General features: G+C 33.3%; 1 protein-coding gene across 1 annotated transcript in view; it reads left to right on the forward strand.

Moving 5' to 3' along the window:
* The window catches only part of EYS (eyes shut homolog), a 401,433-nt gene that overhangs the window by 138,832 nt on the left and 240,382 nt on the right, over window positions 1–22,219 (forward strand). The window contains exon 5 of the mRNA XM_074310593.1: window positions 5,697–5,917. Coding sequence (XP_074166694.1) covers window positions 5,697–5,917 — 221 coding nt within the window. The remainder of the gene's footprint in view (window positions 1–5,696; window positions 5,918–22,219) is intronic.

A 22,219-nucleotide genomic window follows, 5' to 3' on the forward strand; every position in this document is an offset into this window, starting at 1 on the left:
CTCTAAAAACTAAACTTTAGTTGTTAGACTTATGTACCTATGTCAGGTGACATAGCCAAATCTGAGATTCTAGAATTTTGTGGTTTCTCATTTCCAGAAGCTTTTTCTTCATTCCAACACAGCTGAGTAGTATAGAAAAAGCACTGTTGTACCCTAGGACAATAGAAACTGGGAAGGATTGAATTAATAACTGAACTTCCACATGACCTAAAGGAGCAGTTGTGTAAGCCAAAATGCAGCAGTGGATCTGAAACAATTTGAGTTAATTTTTCCTCTAGTAAATTGATTTAAATACTCACTTGTTCCCTTTGGCAAAATAGATTTAGCAGCATTTTTAGAATGTAGGTGGGGAGCTTCAGAGACCCCAGATAACTTCCTCGCCAGCTTCTTTTAATCTCCTTGTGAACAGTTTTTACTCTCCTAGATTGCTTTTCATCATCTTGGGGCCTGCTTTTAAATGAAAATTATTGAAAATGCTCTTGTTAAAGGAATTATTTATCTGAACACTCAGGCTATGCTTGGTCCATTTCCTCCAATATGGATCCATGACTGGGAAAGCTAAGTTAAGCACAAAAATAAGGTATCATTTCTCCTCCATCCTCAGATACACTCTTAGTTGTTTGCATTTATGCATAAGCAACTCTAGCCTAAAAGGAATTGATCCTTGAATGAATAAATTTCCCCCAATGGCACTACTTGGAAAAAGAAAGTATATGTTATATACAAGATTATCAGTCTGATCTGCTCTTGATCTTAATGTCAAAGGAACTTGGTCCTCTGAGATAGTTCTAGGACAAGCCAAATCAAGAGATGCTAAAACTAGACATTTAAGCTAATGTCCCATGATTTTATTCATTAGTATAAGTGTAAAGCCTGGAACACATATATGTCATATACATGATTATTCTGAGTCTCTCATTACATATTGACAGATGATCTAGGTTTCAATATAACTTTAAATTCTTCTGTCATCCAAATGAAATGATCTATTGGTAGAGACAAAATGTCCTTTTTCTTTTCTTCATTAATATGGGTTTATAACAAATGGATTAAAGATTTGTGCCTCTGTGCCCACAACAAAAAGTTGTTTCCTATTCAGTTTGTGGAATGACTGATGAATAAGTAGTTCACATACACTGATATTTTTAGAGATCTATGAATTCATCTTTGAGAGTACTAACTCCATCATTAGGTTGAAACCTCTTGAAGCCTTCTTATCCTCTAAGATTCTTTTCCATCTGATCAATAAGCTGAAAACCTTTTCTTTTCTCACTTTTTTCTCTGATTCTTACAGGTTCCAGTGACCTATATGAACTATTTTTCTATATATTTTTTTTTCTTTCTGTACATATGACTTGTATACTTCCTTTCTTTATCACACTTGTCCTCAATATTTTCTTTCATGGCACTTTTATGCAAGTCATTCTTGTTAAAAAGGTGCAACCTCTTAAATACCACAATCGTCTTTTCAGATTCTGACATTTTAAAATTTGTAGCCATTTTAATCACTAGATTAACATTAATTTTAATATTTGTTGTGGCAAATAGCTTAAGATTTAAAATAATAATAATAATAATTGTACAATTTCCCAAATGCACTTTGACAGTCTCATTCTTCTATTCAATTCTGGACCAAATTTATTATCCATCAAAAATATTTGCCCAAAATATATATATTGCTGGACTAACTTTGCAGAAGGCCTCTCCAATTGCATGTGGTTATAGGAGCATTTTGAATTTTTCACTCATATTTTTCCAATGTAGATGGTTAAAACAATCTGTTTATAATTATTGTGATTTTCATTGAGGAACCTTTCTAGAATACTGGGTCCCAAGGCAGTTAGAATGAGAGCCTCTGAAAATAATATCCTACCTCCAATAGGAAAATTTTATTTTGCTTAAAATTTGGATGAAGATATGATTAGTAAAGATGGTAATAGTAGTAACTATCCTTTCAAATTCAACCTATCCTCCATGTTGCCTAATAATTATCTTAATATTTTACATTTTCCTGGCTCAGTCAAGGTTTTTCTATTATTGTGTACATAAAGAAAGATTCAGAACAAGGACATGCAAGCAGGTCTCACAGCAATTTTCTCCAACAAAATGAACTATAGATATTAAGTTATAATGTTTTGCCAGTCTAAGAAGATAAAAAATAAATTGGAGATAGTACAGCATTGAAAGAGAATGAAAAGTGACACAATGCCCAGAAAGGGAAATGCAAAGTGAATTGATACAAGAAGGTAAGATTAAAAAGTCACATGACTAAATCGTGATTGGACTATTTTAGGAACAAAAACTAAATGATTTCTATTATCCTCAGTAGGGACAGAACACTCCCAAGGGAACTCTCCCCAGTGGTTTCCTAATATTAGCAATATTTAATCAACCATCTGGACTTTGCATCGATGCCAGTCTCTGTAGAAAAACTACCGACAATACAGATCTAAGGCTCTGATTCCACAAAATCATGGGAAGTGAGATAGATTGTAATATAAAGTAAGACTATACCAACCAAATTGCTCTCCTTCATGTTTGGTATGTACTACTTTACTTTTTTTTTTTTATTATACCTTTTTATGGACAAAACATATGCATGGATAATTTTTCAACATTGATCCTTGCAAAAACTTCTGTTTCAACTTTTCCCTTCTTTCCCCCTCCCCCCTCCCCTAGATGGCAGGTAGTCCCATACATGTTAAATATGTTAAAGTATATGTTAAGTAAATATACATATATATTTATACAGTTGTCTTGCTTATGTACTACTTTCCTTAACCATACCTCCATCCTATCCATCCACTCAATCAGTATCTTCTCATGAAGCCTCTCCTGATCAGATGTATTGTTTGTGACTACCCTTCCAAACTAAACTATATTAAACTATTTTGTTGTCTATATGTAGTTAGACACATATGTATTTATTAATTATATATTTATACTACACACATTTTCATATGTATTTGTCTCCCTCATTCAGGGTAGGAATTCTTTAGCTTGTATCCCCAATTCCTAGCATAGTGAATACTAGATTAGAGTATGGCAGGCACTTAATAATGCCTGTTGATTTGTTAATAGAATGTGATCTTTGTGTTCCCTGAGTGATAAAGGCAAGACAAGAAAATGTAATATTGCCAAACTGTGCTGTGTTGCTATCACTAGTGGTATAAGACCCTAAACAGCATATTATAACTGTTTCCTATCTAGAAAAAATATGGTATAAATCATGTTTAAAATCTTGTTCTCTTCAGATTGATCATGATGATTAATATAACATGGAAGATGGTGGAATATGTTGCTTCTTCATAATCTAGTACCACAAGAAGGATTGATGCATTAGAATAAATCAGAAATACCAATATCTCTCGTATCCCAAAAATATTTTGGTGAAGATAAAATAACCACTACAGTGGTCAAGCTAAAAGTGGACTTGGATTGAACTGAATAAATTAATTTACTTTATATTATGATATATCATAACAAAATTAGAAATAGATTTTACCAATTATAGGCAAATATTTCATCCTGCTATTGTGAATGTTTTCTTCAGTGCTAAAGATATCATAGACCTTATTGCTAATCAGGTCAATTCCCAGAAATCACTTCATTCCTAAACCTAAATTTGATTTAAAAAAAAAAAAAAAAAGGGAAAACTTGAAGAAACTGAAGGCATTCATTCAATCAACAAACATTTATTATTTCAAGCCTGGAATTATGCTAGGTACTCAGGATATAAATATAAACAATAATAACAATCTCTTCTCCCAGTATGCTGAAATTCTTTGGGAGGAGACAAGTAGATGTACAAGCACAAACAAAATAGAAAAAATAAATACAAATACATAGAAAGTGGTTACATCTAATATTAATGAGATGCAGGTCACATCTATAGGAGCTATATAAAAATGAAATAAATAGAAAAATTATGCTGAGTTCTCAAAGCATTTTGAAAAGAAGATGGGTATATTTAAACTGGAACTTTGAAAGTCTGATAGCATAAATACAATTAATAAACAAAACTGTTTATTAATTAAAACAAAACAAAAAAGAAATAATGTTTTAAAATGCTATACATCATAAATATCATGCACTCCTGCAATATTTGATTCTGGGAACATTTTAAGATAAGTACAACAGGACATATTGTGGTCCTATACACAGTGAAAACAATAAAAGGAAAGAAGACACTACTTACTAATTCTCTGAAGAATCATGGCGAAATTAAGTTGAGAAAAATATTGAAAATCTGTGAAAAGCCACTAGATAATTACATCAATATTTAATTGGTACAAAAGTTAGAACATTTTGATATCATATCACCTGATTAGAGGCAACAAAAAAAAATTTATGGGATGGAACACACACAAGAAAAAATGAGGGGGAGACCCTCAAACAGCAATTTAAAGAAAAAGACAAAAGATAAAATAACAAAAATATATATAACAGCTTCAGTGGAATATGAAAATATTTTGTAAACCATAAAGTTGCATATAATGTGAGATTGAATTAGAAATATTTAATTGTGGAGAAATTATGAAACATTACGGCATAGGGGTAAAGTATTCAACTTGGAGTCAGGAGACCTCACTTGATTTTCTTTTGTAGATATTTAGTAGCTATTTTTTTTATAACCAAGTCACTTAACTTCAAAAACTTCAATTTTCTCATATATAAAATGGAGATGATAATATTTATGCTAAATACATCACAGAGCTTTGAACAAAGGATTTTGAAAATCTTACAACACTCTATTGTTGTGGGTCATCCCATTGCTTTTGTTGGTGGTAGTGGTATTAATATTATTATTTTGGAATAGCAATTTTATTATTCCCATTGTGTATTAAGAATGTCTGCACTTTAAATGGCAAATGTTCATATGAAGGTGAGTTCCCTACATTGTATGTTTGACATGCTAGAAGCCTTGAAGGATATACATTAGTACACTGCATCATTCTAGACCTTCAAGAATAATGTAATTGGGAAGACATACATATACACATTGCCTCAAATGCCAAGACCTATCCAAGACTACCATACCATATTCCCTGATGTCAACCCCTTTTCTCCAGAAGGAACAGTAACCCTAAGGATCTAGATTTATAGACTTGCTCCCCACTATCTCATACTTTATGGGAACTAATCCACTTAGCAAAAGGAATCTACTCCTGATTCTTGGATGAATGAGTTAATGAAAACTCATTTCAACTCATTATAACTATCTATCCTTAAACTGTGTTTTACCTTTTATTGAGCCATCCACCAGGACCTTGTATTTTGTGTCCTTTCTGCCCCTTCCCCATACACATCTCTCCACATAAACAAACACTATCTCTCTCTTGCTGTCACATTGGTACCAATAATTAAATCAGTACACTATTACTATTGGAAAGAGAATGATCACCTAATGCCTTTTTGTAGTCTCTGTGACTTTTTGGTCAAAATACCTTTTCCCTCATATACTGTGTTGTTCTTATAAAATGTAAGCTCCTTGAGGGTAGGGAGAGTTGCACTTTTTATATTTATGTTCTTTGCTTTTAGCATTGTGTCTGGCATGAAACAGGCATTTCATAAATTCTTCATTAATAAAGAAAACATTTTACAGCATGCCATGATAAAGCAATGAGTCATGTGTCCATCATTCATAGTCTAAAGAGGGATTAAAATTAAGTTTTTGTCAATCACATTCGCTATAGGTTCATTTTGGATCAATATTCCTTGGCCACATCCCAGCAACAGTTAAGGTTCATGAAAACATGGGACAAATTCATGGATATAAAGGTTGTATTCGAGAACTCCAAGTGAACAACAAAGAACTTTTCATCATTGATGAAGCACTAAGTGGAAAGAATATTGAGAACTGCAATGTGCCTATATGCAATTATCACCCATGCCAGAATGGTGGCACTTGTATCAGGTAAGCACAAATTTCCTTATTGCTAACTATATCCTGCAAATAATTACTATCCAGAATTGTCAGCTGAATAAAAGACAAGAAAGGAACTGAAATCTATCTGTACAACAGACCGTATTAAAAGTATGGGGAACTGTTTATTTACCCAGAGAGATTTATATCACATTGCTCAAGTGAGAGGATATATTCCCAGCCTCAGCCTGGAGAAAATAATTAGGTAACTATGTCTCACGGGAGCAGTTTCAGTTGAAGCTGAGTTGAGGTTCACCCAGAGGCTTCTACTTTTGAGAAACATGAATGTGTATTTTTTCTCTTCTTCCTTCACAAAGCAATCAGATTAGAGCTGTAGGATTAGGGGGCAGGAAAAAATATGCTTTACAAGAAAATTCACTCTTTTGTATCTATTTCATGCTCTCCCTGGAAAATCCTTTTTTCTTCCCTTCTCTGGAAAAAAAAGTTCATCATGCTAGCAAGCTTAAGGAGATCTTAATTAAAATGACTTTCTGCCCCACTAGAATATCTTACGTAAATTGACTCTAAAGAATTCTCATCTTGGGTGTTATGCTCATGTTGCTTCAGTCCTCTGAGAAGTTTCCACAGCAGAGCAGGAAAGAGGATCAGATTAAAAGCCAAAACATTTGATAAATATATTTAAAATAATGTAAAACAAGTTAAAAAATGGCTAAATCTCACAGGAAATGTCCAAGTGTTTTTTAAATATCTTAATTAAGCCACCTTAGTATTTCCAAGAACTAAGCTATCAAATAGCTAATGATTTTGTGAAAGTAAACATCTATATGCATGGTCTGCTCTGAGTAAAAGAGAAATTATAAAAATGGAAGGATTGGGTAAAAAGCAAGATTAAAATTTTGAGGGAGGTGGAAAGGAAGACAGGAAGGTGAAAGAACAAAGTGGGGGGGAAGGAAGAGGAAAATGGAGAAAAGAGAGAATGAAAAAGGAGAAAAAGGAAGGGAGAAGGAAGAACAATGAGGGGGAGAAGGAACAAGGAAAGGGGAAGAGGATTGTTGTTGTTCAGTCATTTTTCAGTTGAATCCAACTCTCTAAGACCCCTTTTAGAGACTTTCTTGGCAAACATACTAGAGTGCTTTGCATTTCCTTTTATAGCTCATTTTGCAAATGAGAAAACTGAGACAAACAAGCTTAAATGACTTACCTAGTATCACACAATTTGTGTCTAAAGCCAGATTTGAACTCAAGAAGTTGTGTCCTCCCACCTGCAGGCCCAACATTCTGTTCACCACTCCACCAGGTTACACCTAGAAGGGCTGAAGAGGAGGAAAAGTAGAACAAAAAGGAGGAAGCAGGGAATAGAAAAAATAACTTACATAAAGTGATTAAGAACTTTTGAAGAAAAAAAAAGTGATATGAATTATAACATTGAACATAATGTTCTTGATCATGGTTATTTTAATAAAAAGATACAATCAATTATTTGCTTAATAACTGTGACCTGGTTTCCACTACATTCTTGATCATAATTGATGATTAAAATGCTAATGATGTGAAATTATTAATTGAGGCAAACTGGAGGACTCTAGGGAAGAACTCTGTTTTTGTAGCTCATTAAGGCAATTGGAAAGAGGAAAAAGACTTATAAGTCTTATACCTGGTGTATGCCTACATTTCTGCACAAATTTACATTTCTGTAAGCCTCTGACATTGATAGTATGTATTAAGAATTGTTCTTTCCTCACCCCCTGTCATCATGCAGTTTCTTATGGTTGTCTCCAAGATCACTAATTGGAATAAGGTTAGCTTTATTTAAGAAAGACAAATTCCATATGTAAAAGAGGGTGGGAGAATTCCACATATTGGGAAACATGTATTTGTTATTAAATCAATTAGATCTATTTATCAATTAAATTAAAAGATCTCCATTTTATGCACACACACACATACATCTTCCTTCTTATTTATTTGAAAGATTTGTTACTTTTTTTCTATATTGCTATATAATATAATATATCTAGTCTTTAGTTGATAGATTTCATAAACTGCTTTAACCAAAAACAAGAAAATTGTTACCAAGTGTGAACCTTTTGGTAATGAGTTATTTAACATTACCTAAAAGTAACAAAAAAGGGAACCACATTGGTCATTTATAATTTTTACATAAGATGATGAAACACTCTTTAAAAAGACATTTTCTCCATTCTCTGGGATCTACAATTTCCTAAATTTTTATGGCAAAAAAAATTACCTGCCAATCAAACCAGTGCTACTGCACTTGTCCAAATATAGAATTATCAGGAAAACAATAAATCATAAAATGTTTGATTTTGAAAGGGCCTTAGAGAATAGTGTAAGCTATTTTTCTGAGGCTCAGAGGAATGGTGTAAATAAATAAATAGATAGATAAATAAATAAATGAATTTGTGAGTGAGAACAGGAAGGAAGAAAGAAGGGAGAGAGGGAAGGAAAGGATAAAAGAGGGAGGGAGGGAAGGGAGGGGAAGGAAGAAAAGAAGGGAAAGGGGAGGGGGAAGAGAAGGGGAAGAAAGAGAAAGCAAAAGGGAATCATTTGCTTAGAGAATGGTTGGACAAGTTGAGGTATATGATTGTGATAGAATCATGCTATAAGATATAGTTAAACAGGATGATTTCAGAAAAATTGGGACTTACATGAACTGATGCAAAATGAAGTAAGCAGAACCAGGAGAACATTGTACACATTAATAGTGATATTGTAAGATGACCAATTATAAATGACTTGGCTATTTTCAGCAGTACAATGATCCAAGATAATCCCAAAGGACTAATGATAAAAAGTTTTTATCTGCCTCCAGAGGAAGACTTGATGGCATATGAATGTAGACCAAAGCATTCAATTTTTTACTTTTTTTTCTTTCCTTTTTTTTTTTGAATATGGGATTCAAAATTTTTCCACAAAATGATTAATATAGTAATATGTTTGCATGAATGAAGATGTATGTATAATTTATATCAGATTGCTTACTATCTGAGAGAGGAAGACAACTTGGAACTGAATTTTTTTTCAGTATATGTTGAAAATTATTTTTACATGTAATTGAGGAAAACATTAAAAAAAAAAAAAAAAAGGAGATCCCACTGCCTCTCATTCTGCACTAGTCATGAGAGATCAGAGTAGTTCTAAGAATACCAAGCAATGCAGAGGGGATTTGGATTAATAGTTATTTCTTGCTCCCATTCATTTCTGGAGCTAGATGAAACATTTTGTTTTGAGTTTTGTGTTAAAACTCAGAACATATTTTTCCACAAAAGTAACTGTAACTGGTGATTAATTATTATTGCAATGTTAATTCTATAGTTCCATACATTATAGGTTGAATGAACTTTTATGGTATGACTTGGAAATCTGACTGGCATTGAGGACATTGTTTCTAGGAAAATGAAATCCAAATTCCAAACACTTAATAGAAAATAATTTTTGGAATATCATCCATTGAACTATTTATAATTGCTATCTCTCTCTTGTATGTATATTGTCTGTCTGTCTTTCTGTCTCTCTCTCACACATACACACACAGTGTATATACAAAGATGTGTATTCATATGAAGGGAAAAGAGAATGAGAAAGGGAGATAAATGGAGTGGAGATATTCAGTCTGGATGTGAAGAATTCTACTATAAAAGTTTTTAGCCATAGGAACAAGCTTCTAGTATAGTTATGGAATCGCCTTTCATAGCAATCTTTAAAAATAGCACAGTCATCTAAATGGTCTAGTTTTATGCACAGACCTGCCTGGAGGCAAAGGGAATAGACAAGATGACTGGCTATATTTCTTTCTAACCTTATGATTCTACTATTGCATTTTCAAAATAATAGAATCACATAATGATAGCCTCCTTTTCTTTGTGCTTCTCTCTGCCTGTCTATCTCCATATGAGATAACCTGATGTTTCTATAAAGTATAATTTGTGTGCCTAATTATCCTTTATACTTGAAAATGATGCAAACATTTCTTATAACATTTGGAAAATCCCAGACTTTTAACTGACCCAGCACACAGTGACCAAAATGAAATCCAGGATAAGATGGATATTTATAATCCATTCTTCCTTAGCAGCTTTAGCTAGGTTGATGTAATTCAGATTTTCTTGTTGCTGTCCCATAGAATGGTTATGTGGGTAATCTCCTTGAAAAAATACATTTTACACATTGAAAAAGTAGTGAGGAAAAGCAATACTTCAACAGCATTATTGGACAAATATCATCCTGCTGCTCTTAGCAGCATCCCATGTTTCTGGACAATGGCCAATTCTTTTTCATTTCACTGTAAATCTGTGCTAGAAGTCCCAAACCTCTATGGTTGTTCATTTTAAAGAAATCTAAATTGTATGTGGGGGAATTTCATTGAGGAATTCACTACAGAGAAGTTACTTTAAGGCTCCAAACTTCTTTTGACTTTGAACAAACTGTCTCCTGAAAGTCAGACAGGTTAACAAATTAGGTGACCAGTATTTAAATTATTTTCTCACATCTATGGCATACACTTTAAAGTAGGCTAAACAATAATTAACCATAACCATTAGATTTGGGAAATACTACCTACAATTATTACACTTTAATATTGACATCTCTATCACAATATTAGCTGGTGATTAAGATATTATTTTGGAGTGATGTTTTATCTCAGCAGGAATAGAACACAGATGAACTTACTGGAGGTTTGTAGCTTTGGGCACATCGTGAAAGGTATAGCTCACATGCATGAGCATGTTTTCAGTGTCTCTAACTATCATCATAGCAATCAATCTTTGCCATTGCAGTCTACCATTGCAGGCTAGAGCACCAGATGGGAGCACTAATGTTAATCAAATAATTAAGATGAAATAATCCAACTCAGTTAATGGTGTTTCAGGATTGAGAGAAATCTACAGATCCATGGTGGACTGCAAAGGAAAAAAAGTATTTTTTCCAATTCACCAAAAAGAAAGTATTTTTTACTATTTGTTACTTATGCTTTCTTGGCCCAAGTACACTGAGTGAAAGCAGTTTTCTTTGATTGCTTTACTTCCAACTTTTTCTTCCTTTTATCTCCTGTGAAAGATTTTTTAGACTGTATTTGGAGAGGAAGAATATAATTTATCATGGGTTTCAGGAATCTTTACTCATTCAGAGCTCAAAAATGAGGAAGAAACTTTAAAATGAATTTGAAATTTGAAAACCTGTATAAGTAGTTAACTATAGTGAAAATCAAAGAATTAGAATGTTGCATTTCAGTTATTCATTCTGTCCAGAAATGAGCTGCAACTCCCCAGGGATATTTTTGCTCTTTTATCATCATAGAGTCATAGAACTTAAAGGGACCTCAAGAGACCTCTCATTTCTTTCTCTGCCTCCAATCTGACTATAATTTCTCTCTCCTAAACAGGTAGTAGCTCTACTCAACTACCCAAAGATCTCACCACACTTTTAACTTGATAATTCTTTTACCATTTTACCTTAATCTTTCCCTCTACATTTACCTAAATTCATATAAAATGTTGTTGGTATTCCCTTAGGATTGAGAAGTCTACTGTAGGATTAATCCTTGAAAGAAAACTTTGAAATTATTAAACATAATGGTCTCATCTGACAGATGAGGAAACTAAGGTCCTGAAAGAAGAAATGACTTGTCCATAGTCACACAAACAAATATGACATTGAAGGTCATATTTCAAATTCAATTCTGTTTCTAATAAACTTTTCCTTTTAATAAGACTGTATCTTGCTGCAACATATCTCTAACGAACCAGAAACCATTGTGAATTGATCTTGATAGAGTAGCTTTTTTTATAATGAACACCAAGGTCATTTAATATGAGTTTAAATAAATATAGGAAGAAAGATGAAAGTTACACAGTAGAAGAATTTCAGAGTTAAAAGGATGGTCCTTATGCCTGAGAGGGAAAAAAAGAAGTAAAATAAGAAGTTTTCTTTACATTTATCAAGAAGAATGAAAAACACCTGTAATTTTACAATATTCCTTTTCTTTTTCTTTATATTCTAGGCATGTATCTATAACAAATCACTCAAAGAACCATTAATTTGGAGTTTTACAGATTAATATCATCTCATTTGACCCACAAAAATATGATAATCCTAGTCTTGAATGTTTATATGTGTCACTAAATGATAACATATCAATTTCATCAGGAATTGCAGCCGTTTTTTCAATACTCCTTTTAATGCCAGATCTTGGAAAATGCTGTTCAGAAGGGATGTTCACAAGACAAAAGATCTTCAACATAGTGAAGTTTTCAGTCTTGTCATGGATGCTGAAAAAATTCATGACTAACTTAGAGTTTCTGGAAAAATTACTTGTCAGAACCAAACCAATCTTACTTCAATCTTCCTTGTTCCCTGATACCATCAGTGTTGCAAATAGTAATTGCTTGCTTTGAAAACACTAATTGCTGTACTGTTAAATTATTTGTATGATTATTTGCATAAATATACATATATTATGTTGTCACCTATCACTCTTAAGCATATCTCTATGCATTTAGACTTAATAATATCACCTTTCTACCTTTAGCCTTGTCATTTCTACCTATCTCAGTTACCAAGAAGAAAATATTTTATAAACTGTGATGTAGTATGTCAATGAGAGTTGTCTTTTTTTTTTTAATCATTATAGCCTACATTTGACATTGTAGAATTGGCATATTGAATTGGTTCCTGCATAAAGTTATGTAATAATAGACTTTACTTACTGACCTCCTTATCAGTCAGAAGAGTGAAATGAAACTTGAATAATGTTAGAAGGCCTGGGTTCAAATCCTGTCAGTGACACTAGGCATATGACCTTGGCCTTAATCTCTCTGAATTTCATTTTCTTCTCTTAAATAAAGGTATAAAACTATATGGCCTCTAGGGTCTCTTTCAGCTTTTGATCATCATGTATTTCCTCCAAATTAGGCAGGGGAAAAAAGAAGTATTACTTAGAACATTTTTAATGACAAATAATTGCTAGTATGAACAAGTTACTGCCTCTCCAAAGAATATGCTTAATGGCACAGATTTTCTGACATATAAATTCTCAGGAAAAAAATACCTTTTAAATGCATTAAAATCCCATTTTTGCATAATAGAATGGAAAATTGACTAGTAAGAAATATTTAAAGGATGGTTCCAAATGCCAGAATAAATTGTGGTCTATCAAAGTAGTGTAATATTTTAAGAAATTATAAACATGAGAAATTCAGAGAATCCTGGGAAGGCCTATAAAAACTGATAAATTATAAAGAATATAAAACCTAAACTATTGTATACAATATGACTAAAATAATATGAATTAGCATAACACTAAAGGGTTGCTTAATCAGCTTAATTACCGATCATGTTATCAGTTGACAATTTTGTCTGTTTAAATATTTTTCTTTTTTCTAAGGGAAGTTTAGATGAGGAAGTGAAGTAAAATATTATAAAATTATATTAGTAAAATTTTAAGCAAAAAATAATATTTTAAATGAGAGATAGCAAAGATTAGGACTGGAACGAATAGTTTTGGGTTATCTTCTCTAATCGTCTTATTTTACAAATAAACGAAATACATTGAAGAGATTTAGAAAAGGTAATAACTTACTCAAGATCAAAGAAGTAATTAGTGGCAGAGCTAAAATATAAAACCAGGTTTTTTGACTCCCAGTACAGCATTTGTCCATTAAACAATGCTTTACTGAGATTTACTTAGTAATTCATTCACAAAATAGCGACATGAGGAACATGGGCATATTCACCAGAATTATTGAAAGAGAATGTGTGTTTTTTTTTTTTTTTCAATATAAGGGGGAAGTTATCTATTTCCATTTTTCTAGAATAAGCACATTTTAAAAATGACTTTCATTCTAAACCTTTTTTGTTGAAAGTGGGGTTTGGGTTTCATTTTGGTTTTCATACCTTTTAATTACTCCTTCATACAACACTAGAGTATGACCCAGATGGGAAAAAAAAGGAATAAAATAAATAAATAAATTCTATTTATCATAAATATGTAGCAGTTATGAGAAACTGCCCTTTCCTTCCCAATTATTGTTAGTTATCTCCTTTCTTTCTTTCTTTTTTTTTTTTTTCTACTTTTTCTATAAGTAGCAGGCATTGTGAGAATAGATTGATGTTGAGCCATTTATTCTTCCTTGGAAAGAGTGGCTGGAACAGCAGGTTTTTAGTTGCTTATAAAAGTGGATCACATATTTGGAAAAGCATAACTCTTCCCAATGTAAGTGTCACGGGGCCTTCTGTAAAGTACAAATGCTGTTTAAATTGATTTTCTAACCAGTTTTATTACTGCCACCCCTGAGTGCTACAATGAGGGAAAGGGGGCGGTGATTATTTTTACAGGGCAGAAAGCATTTGGGTCCAGTGGGAACCTTATATGCAAATGAGAATTTCATTAGTGTTGGTGATTACTGCATTGCCACATTTAAATAAGCACCAATAAGTTTATCAGTGGAAGAACTTGGGTTGTTTGTACCACAAACAGACTTTATGAACATTTCAGCAGTCTCAAAGAGTTAAAAGTTTGAGAGCTTGACTAGTAGAACAGACTATCAAATGCTACACTTTTTTTTTTTTTTTATATATTTATGCAGCAAGGTCAAACAAGTGGGGGAGGTTGTGAAGGGGATCTCATCTTCAATTTTCTCTGCCCTTAGGTAATAATACATGGAGAACTCATTTACCCTGATTGATCTTCCCGGGCATAAGAGACCTCTCCGGCTTAAGTCCCATATGAAAACTATCTTTTCTTTCCCTTTCTCATCAAATGCTAACATTTCCCTTAGCACATCCTTCTTTAGTTCAAAGCACAAGCAGGTGAAAGTGTAACACACAAATATTTTCACTTAACTGTTTTGCTTCCCTTCCTAAATCTCTTTACTAATGTCCTTTTCAATAGGGAATGATTTGCTCAAATCTGTTTATTTTGTAACTAGAGCATTTGTTCCTCCTTCAAACTGAGAGTGTTTACTCTTTGCAGATCACAGTGATGCACCCAAAAGAGTTGTGACAAATTATGTTAATTGCTCTGAGTTTTGGTGGTTTTTTTTTAAATATATTTAGAACCACTGAGTTCATGGTAAATTTGTGGGAAAAACTGGATGGTTTTAAGCATTCTCAAAATGAGAGTGCAAGCAAGCATTTGAGCACGTAAGGAAAAGAGAAACAAAAATAAGAAGACATCATTTTGACTTGTATTTACACATTTCTCAAGAGAAGATATTAAACCCACTCAGTGATTAAGGCTAGGTAGCAATTAAGGCAAAGAATTTCCTAGTCCAAATAAATAAATAAATAACTGAATGAATCTGAAGGAGAATGCCCTCAGCCTTTCTGGTCAAAGTAGAAATGATTGCTATTTACATTCAGTCTGAGTCAATCAGGACCAAAATAATGACCAAAAGGGGCTTGGCCGGGGACCTATTGGTGACCAATTAATGAGAATCAGATTAGTTCTATGGTTTACTGGCTAGAATAATAATAATAGTTATCATTTATATGCATATTAAGGTTTGCAAAATACGTTGCTTATCTCATACATGTCCTCCTATAAGATAGGTGTTATTATTATTATCCCATTTTAAAGATGAGAAAAATTAGGATAAAAGAGTTGAAGTGATTAGTCATAGGTGACATAGCTAGTAAGTTGCACTAAATATGAGGAAAATTATTATTAGAAATAGGAATACTGAAGTCTGGTCTCCCTGACTCCAGCACTCTATGTACTATGCCAACTAGCTGTCAATTTGGAAGAGAACAAATTGCTCCACTTAGTTATACACATTAGTGAGGCATTGGGGTGAAGAGGGGTCACTGAACAGAACTGTATTTTATTATTTACTGTAGGTGGTGCTTTGCCATAGGCTTTCCAGAAATTGTTTTCTGTCTAAGCAAATCAACAGAAATTGAAACCAACCTACCTATGTAAACCTTGGGTTGGGGGATTTGTAAATTGTTTCTTTAAACACCTGAGAACATATGAATTAGTATGCACTGTTAAAAGAGAATAGTAACTTTAAGGGAAAAAAATTCTATCTATCTATATTTTGCAAAAAGTTTTAGCTGTTATATTATTGGCTACTTACCTTTAAATTATAAAGCATCATCATAGTTTCTCAAAATGGCTTTATTCTAGGGAAATTTCAATATGAATTACTTTAAGCCTCAACTATAGATCATTATTTATTTTCCATAAGTGAGAAACCTGAGATATGTGGGTTAAGAGAGATGTCTAATGTAAGTGATGATGGAATATACAAAAACAATAAAATATAAAGTCAGTGTTCTAGACTAAGCCACATATGAATCAGTGACCTACTCCAGCCAAGAAAAAGTTATAGTTCTGCAAAAATATGTGATTTGGCCACTTTCTCCAAGTGTTCTCTGACTTAAAAATAATATTTGAGAACAAAATGGCATCTTATTTGAATCAAAATCATGACTCCATTTGTATAAATCTTTGGAACAGGGAGATATAATGCTAAAGTTGAAAAAAGTCAGGAAGGCCTAGTTCTAATATCAACTTTGTTGTTAGACAATTATTGCCAATTATAATAGCCTTCTAATTGTTCTCTCTGTCTCCAATCTCTTCCTCTTTGAATCCATCTTCCACATAGCTGGAAAATACCCCTAAAGTACAGGTGTGACTATGTAATTCCCCTGCTCAATAAATTTCTTTGCCTCTCTGTGATTCCAGAAAATATATACAAATGCCTCCATTTGAATTTTTAAGCCTTTCAAATTCTGATTCTATCCTACTTGCAGCAGGCATGTTTTATATTTCTTCCCCTTATACTGCTTATAATTCAGCCAAACTGACTATTGCTGTTCCTCATCTATAATCTATCACATCCCTCTTTCTTTTCCCTTTCATAACTGTACCTGTTGCCTAGAATTCATTCATTGTCAAATAAACCTTTCCCGACCCCCTACATCTGCTAATTCCCTTCCAGATTAGCTTGTATTTATTCTACAAAATATGTGTGCTATGTCTCCCTCTATAGATTCCTTGAAAGTAGGTATTGTTTCATTTATATTTTTGTGGTTACATAAGTACTCAATAAATATTTTTGATTGGTTGGTTGATTTAGGCATATCATCTCTCTGGGACTCAGTTTCCCCCTTGTGAGTAAATTGTACTTGTTGGTGTTCAGTCATTTTTCAGTTGTATCTGACTCTTCATGGCCCCACTTGGGATTTTCTTTGCAAAGATACTGGAATGGTTTGCCATTTTCTTCTCCAGCTTATTTTATAGATGAGAAAACTGAGGCAAATAGAGTTAAGTGACTTGCTCATGGTCACACAACTAGAAAGTATATGAAGGCAGATTTGAACTCAGGAAGAAGTCTTCTTAACTCCAGGTCCAGTACTCCAGCCACTTTGCCACCTAGCTGCCTGAGTGTGTTGGACTAAATTATCTTAAGATTTTTAAAATGCTAAAATCTATAGACTAACATCCTTATCACTTTGGCCTACATTTAGAAAATGCCAAAGAAACGAAGAAACATTCATTAAGGAACTACTCTGTATAAGGAGCTATTTCATTCTTTTTTGGACATAGCAAAGTTGTCAGTGCACAGCAATCACTCCATAAATGCTTATTGATTGAAGGAGCTAGTGTTTTTTGTTTAATATATGAAATCAGGTTTTCATATTTTTTAAGCAAACAAAGGAATATAGGCAAGGTTATATCAATACACGTTTAACAATCAACTCTCTGGACAAAAATGTACACATGATATACTTTTCTTCATAACTTTCTTAAATCTAGACTTTCAACAAAATGATAAACCAAGCCTCAATTTGTAGCACTTGTTTTTTTCTAAGGTGCAAATATTCACACTGAAAATTTAACAATTGGCTTCCACAAGTGAGTATGAGCTAGTTCCAGAATGCCCTTGAATACAAGTATCTATAGATTACATTATATTTTTGTATATATGTGGTTGTTTATATTTGGTCATTTTTCAGGCATGTCTGACTCTTCATGATCCTATTTGAAGTTTTCTGTAAAAAGATGTTGCAGTCATTTGCCTTCTCCTCCTCCAGTTCATTTTACAAATGAAAAAACTAAGGCAAGTGGGATTAAGTGACTTGCCAGTGTTCACATAGCTAGTAAGTGTCTGAAGCCAGATTTGAACTCAGGAAGATTAGTCTTTCTGGCTCTAGACCTGGCACTCTATTCACTATATCACCTGGCTACCCACGTAAGCATGAGTCATGTACATATCCTGCAAGATGATGGATGAGGCTGTCCCTAACTGTAATGTGACATTGCAGAGAGGGTGTTAAGGTTGCAGCCAGAGAAAAAAATGGATTAAATTTCTACCTCTGACACTTTTCATCTGTGTGACCATTGGCAAGTCATTTAACCTTGGTTGAACTTGATTTTGTAATCCACAAAATAAAGATGGCAACTTAACACATACATCATAAAATTGTTATGAGGCTCTGATGTGCTTTTGCAAATCTGAAAGCACTATAGAATATAAACTACTATTCTTATTACTGGAGAACCAAAGGCTACAAAAAAAAATCTCATTGTGTAATACCTCTCACCTTTAGCAGCTGGAATCAGGCTAAAATTACTCTTGTAAGCAAGTTTGAATGAGGAAACAAGTCTCAAAGTAGGAAATAGGCAATCTTATTCTGTTTTGCTGCATTTCTTGAGATCATGGGGGTCTGTATTGCTTGGCATGAGCTTCAGATATTTTTAACACCAATTGGTCCAGCCATCTCTTATGCTTCCAGCAAGTCAACATCCTAAGTCGATCTTGGCCCAGTAATCAATCACTGGAGCATTCAGAAAGGTTCACAAAGAAACAGCATCTGGGGACTCTTCCAATTCCCAAGCCTCCCTTAATGGAAAAAAGGGTTGGACAAATATCTAATTTTCATTGGTGATTCTCCAAACAACTACTAGCATGTTCCCAGAAATGACCTGACTTTCAATAGAACATCCATTCATTTGGGAATGTGATGGCATCCAGAAATATTGGCATGCAATTTCTTAACTGAGATCTCTAGCATTTCAGCCAGAAATTAATTACAGAATCCGCCAATTCTTTGCAGTGAATCTATGGGACATTTATCATTCTCATTAAGCCAACTGGCCAGAAGGACTACACCCTGCACAATCCTACAAGGATAACATTCCTGCCAACTACCAGGGTGTTATAAAGAAAACAAACTCATCTTGCTTCACTTTAATAAAACCCTAAAATAGCTATCACTTTTATTAATAAGACTTTCAATGTTGCTAACTTGTACAATTTATTTTATGTAAATGTTGATGATTCCAAGGCCATTAAAAAGAAATGTCCATGACTGCTTTATTTTTTTAAAGTATCATCCTATCATGAAATACAATCTTATGTAACTGTTGAAATATTCAACATAATTATGAGTACAAAATGTAATCTTCATGCTAGGCACTGACATCACAAATTGAATTGTTCTATTCAGTGCTCCAACTTGTATAGACGATGTATTACTTGTATCCAACCAGAAGCACATTTAATGCATCTTGTATAGACGACTTATTGCTTGTATCCAACCAAAAGCACATTTAATGTAGTGTGCACCTAGTTCAGACTTATTCTCTGGAGTTCTGCTACTGTTAGATTTGCATTACTGACTAAAACATCTAAAACTGCAGAGTAGGGGAAAAAGCCAATGAAATTCCAGAAGTGCCTAACATGGCTGACTGGAGATTTAACAGTGGTGAACATCATCCTTTTCTGAGCCCAGCTTGGGGAATTTTTTTTTCATTGAAAGGAAGAGTGAAGTTTATCAAGGGTCATCTGGCAGGACAGATTTTTATTAGAGTTTTGAGAAGCCTCTGAAATATTCCGCGTTCACCTTTGGAGCCTTGTTGAACAGGGCACTGTCGATCACATGGCTAATATTCAAACTGAAATTGGAAGACATAGATATGAGAAATCAACTTGACATCAAAGGTTACCCTTCTCCCACACATGCTTCTTATGCCTGAATTCCAGCTCACTGAGAACATTTATTTTTTATGTTTGCTTTATGGAAAAAAGAGAGAAAATGAGTCTTCCTTTTTTCATTCTTATCCATCCATTCCCATCCATTAAGCTTTTCTGCAAAACCATCTGAAATTTTTGTGCTACTATTCAGACTTCTACAAATAGAAGAAACAGAGAACAACTGGATATATGTCAGAGTACATTCTAAAGTACATGGATCTCTCTTTATCCTTGATGATATTACCTTTTTTATTGTAAATTAAATGTTCTTTATAAACAAGCTATGTTATTAACTTTGTTTACATGTATGTATGTGTATATATGAGTTCTTTGTAAAATGTATTCCTAGGCATGTGGGGAGAAGGATGGGAAACAAAGGAGTGTCAAAATATAATAACCCCCTAGAAGTTACATATATAAAAATCTCCAAGAGCTGTGGAGATAACAAAAATCCCTTTGTTTTTAAGTTCTCCTTTTTTTCCTAACAGATAAAAGAAACTGATTGAAATATCATACATTGAATAGACAGTATTTATACTTGGTAAAATGCAGCACAGAATGGTGTGTTTTACAAACAAGGTAAAAAACTTGCCTTTTCCTCCACAATGGACATCATTAGTGTCTCACTAATAGGCATTCATTCAGCCTGGTCCCTATGACAACTATAAAAACAAATGTTTTATTGTAGAGAACCAGAAAAACAGATGTGAAAATTATTTGAGGAACAATCAATCAGTTTCTGTGCTTCCATTAAGTTTCACTTCTTCAATTATTCCCAAATAAGTTTAAATTATGCAATATTGGGATATCTTTTACATGAAGACTTAATAATGCCTATAAACATAATGGGCAGCTAGATAGCTCAGCAAAAAGAGTGATGTCTTGGAGTCAAAATTGCATTAAGTTCAGATGAGGCATTTAACTAGCCATGTGACCCCGACCAAGACACAACACTGTTTATTTCAGTTTTTTCATCTGTGAAATGAACTGAAGAAGGATATAGCAAAACACTCCAGTAACTTGGCCAAAAGAATCTCAAAAAGTGTTCAATATGACCAAAACAATAAAATAACAAAAATTATGCTAAAACTATTGCTTTGAAATGACCCTTATAAGAAACTGAACAGAAAGAGCTGATGAACAGAAAGCAAATGTCTCTGATCCTGATAATCTTTCCTTTGTTTTTTGGTAACAACTATCTCTTTTTTACTATATTTTCCATGAAGGCATGGAAAGAATAGGGCCCTTACCTCTATTCTACGTATCATGGATGACTGAGTGGAGAAGGATAGAGGTAATTGTCCCAGCTCCTTAAGCCCAGCAGTTACTATATTTTTAAGCAGGTACGGAATATAATTCAACAAACATTTATTAAGGGTCTATGATGTGGCAGGGCACTGTGCTAAGTGTTAGCAATACAAAGCAAAAAGAAAATAGTCCTTCCCCTCAAGACATTAATATTCCACCAGAATGTTTCATGTGTTGTTAGATGCTGTTAAACCACAGTTTGTTTTGTTCAATTGTTTTTCTTTGTAATAAGGGAAGGTTTAATGTATTTAGTTGGGGAGGAGCAGTGTGACAAAAAGATTAAGTAATGACTATTAGAGTCAATTTCATTTAAGAAACCTGGCCATCTTGCTGTAAAAATATAGCCAAAGAAAGAATGTACAGATAGTTAAAATGAAGAAATTACAATAAATCCACCTTTCTTTGTCATATATTAGTTAATCCATCATTCATTCAATCAAACAATTAATACATGTTAAGTAACTGTTCAGTGCTGGAAACTAGGGATAGGAAAACAAGAGAAACAGTCCCAACCCTCAAGGAGTTTATATTCCATTGGGAGGAATTGTATTTTCATATATTAGTACATACAGAATAAATATTTAAAAAGTTATAAGGTGGTTTTGACAGAACGAGAGCAATTGAGGACAAGCAGACAGGAAAGTCCTCATGAGAAAGATGTGTCAGAACTAAAAATGGAGGATTCTATGCAGCAAGGGTGAGGAGGGAAAGAGAACATTCCAGATATGAAAGTTAGGAGATGGAGAGAAGTGCATATTTTAAAATCAGAAGACTAGTTCTTAAGTTGTCATATGCATATATCCAGAAGCACAATGCTTTCCTGATATATAGAATTTAATAATTATAATAATAAACAATATTACAGGCTACAAGGTATGAATCAGAACCCTACACCACAAAGAAGTCTTGTTACTATTGTTTTAATTGTCTATATACTTGAAGATGCATGTAAGAGGTAGGGAAAAAAAGTACCCTTCGTTCCATTTTTGCAGTCAGGATTTAGATTTACAGTGTGTCTTGT

This window comes from Sminthopsis crassicaudata, chromosome 4 (assembly GCF_048593235.1).
Source record: "Sminthopsis crassicaudata isolate SCR6 chromosome 4, ASM4859323v1, whole genome shotgun sequence".
Classification (NCBI taxonomy): domain Eukaryota; kingdom Metazoa; phylum Chordata; class Mammalia; order Dasyuromorphia; family Dasyuridae; genus Sminthopsis; species Sminthopsis crassicaudata.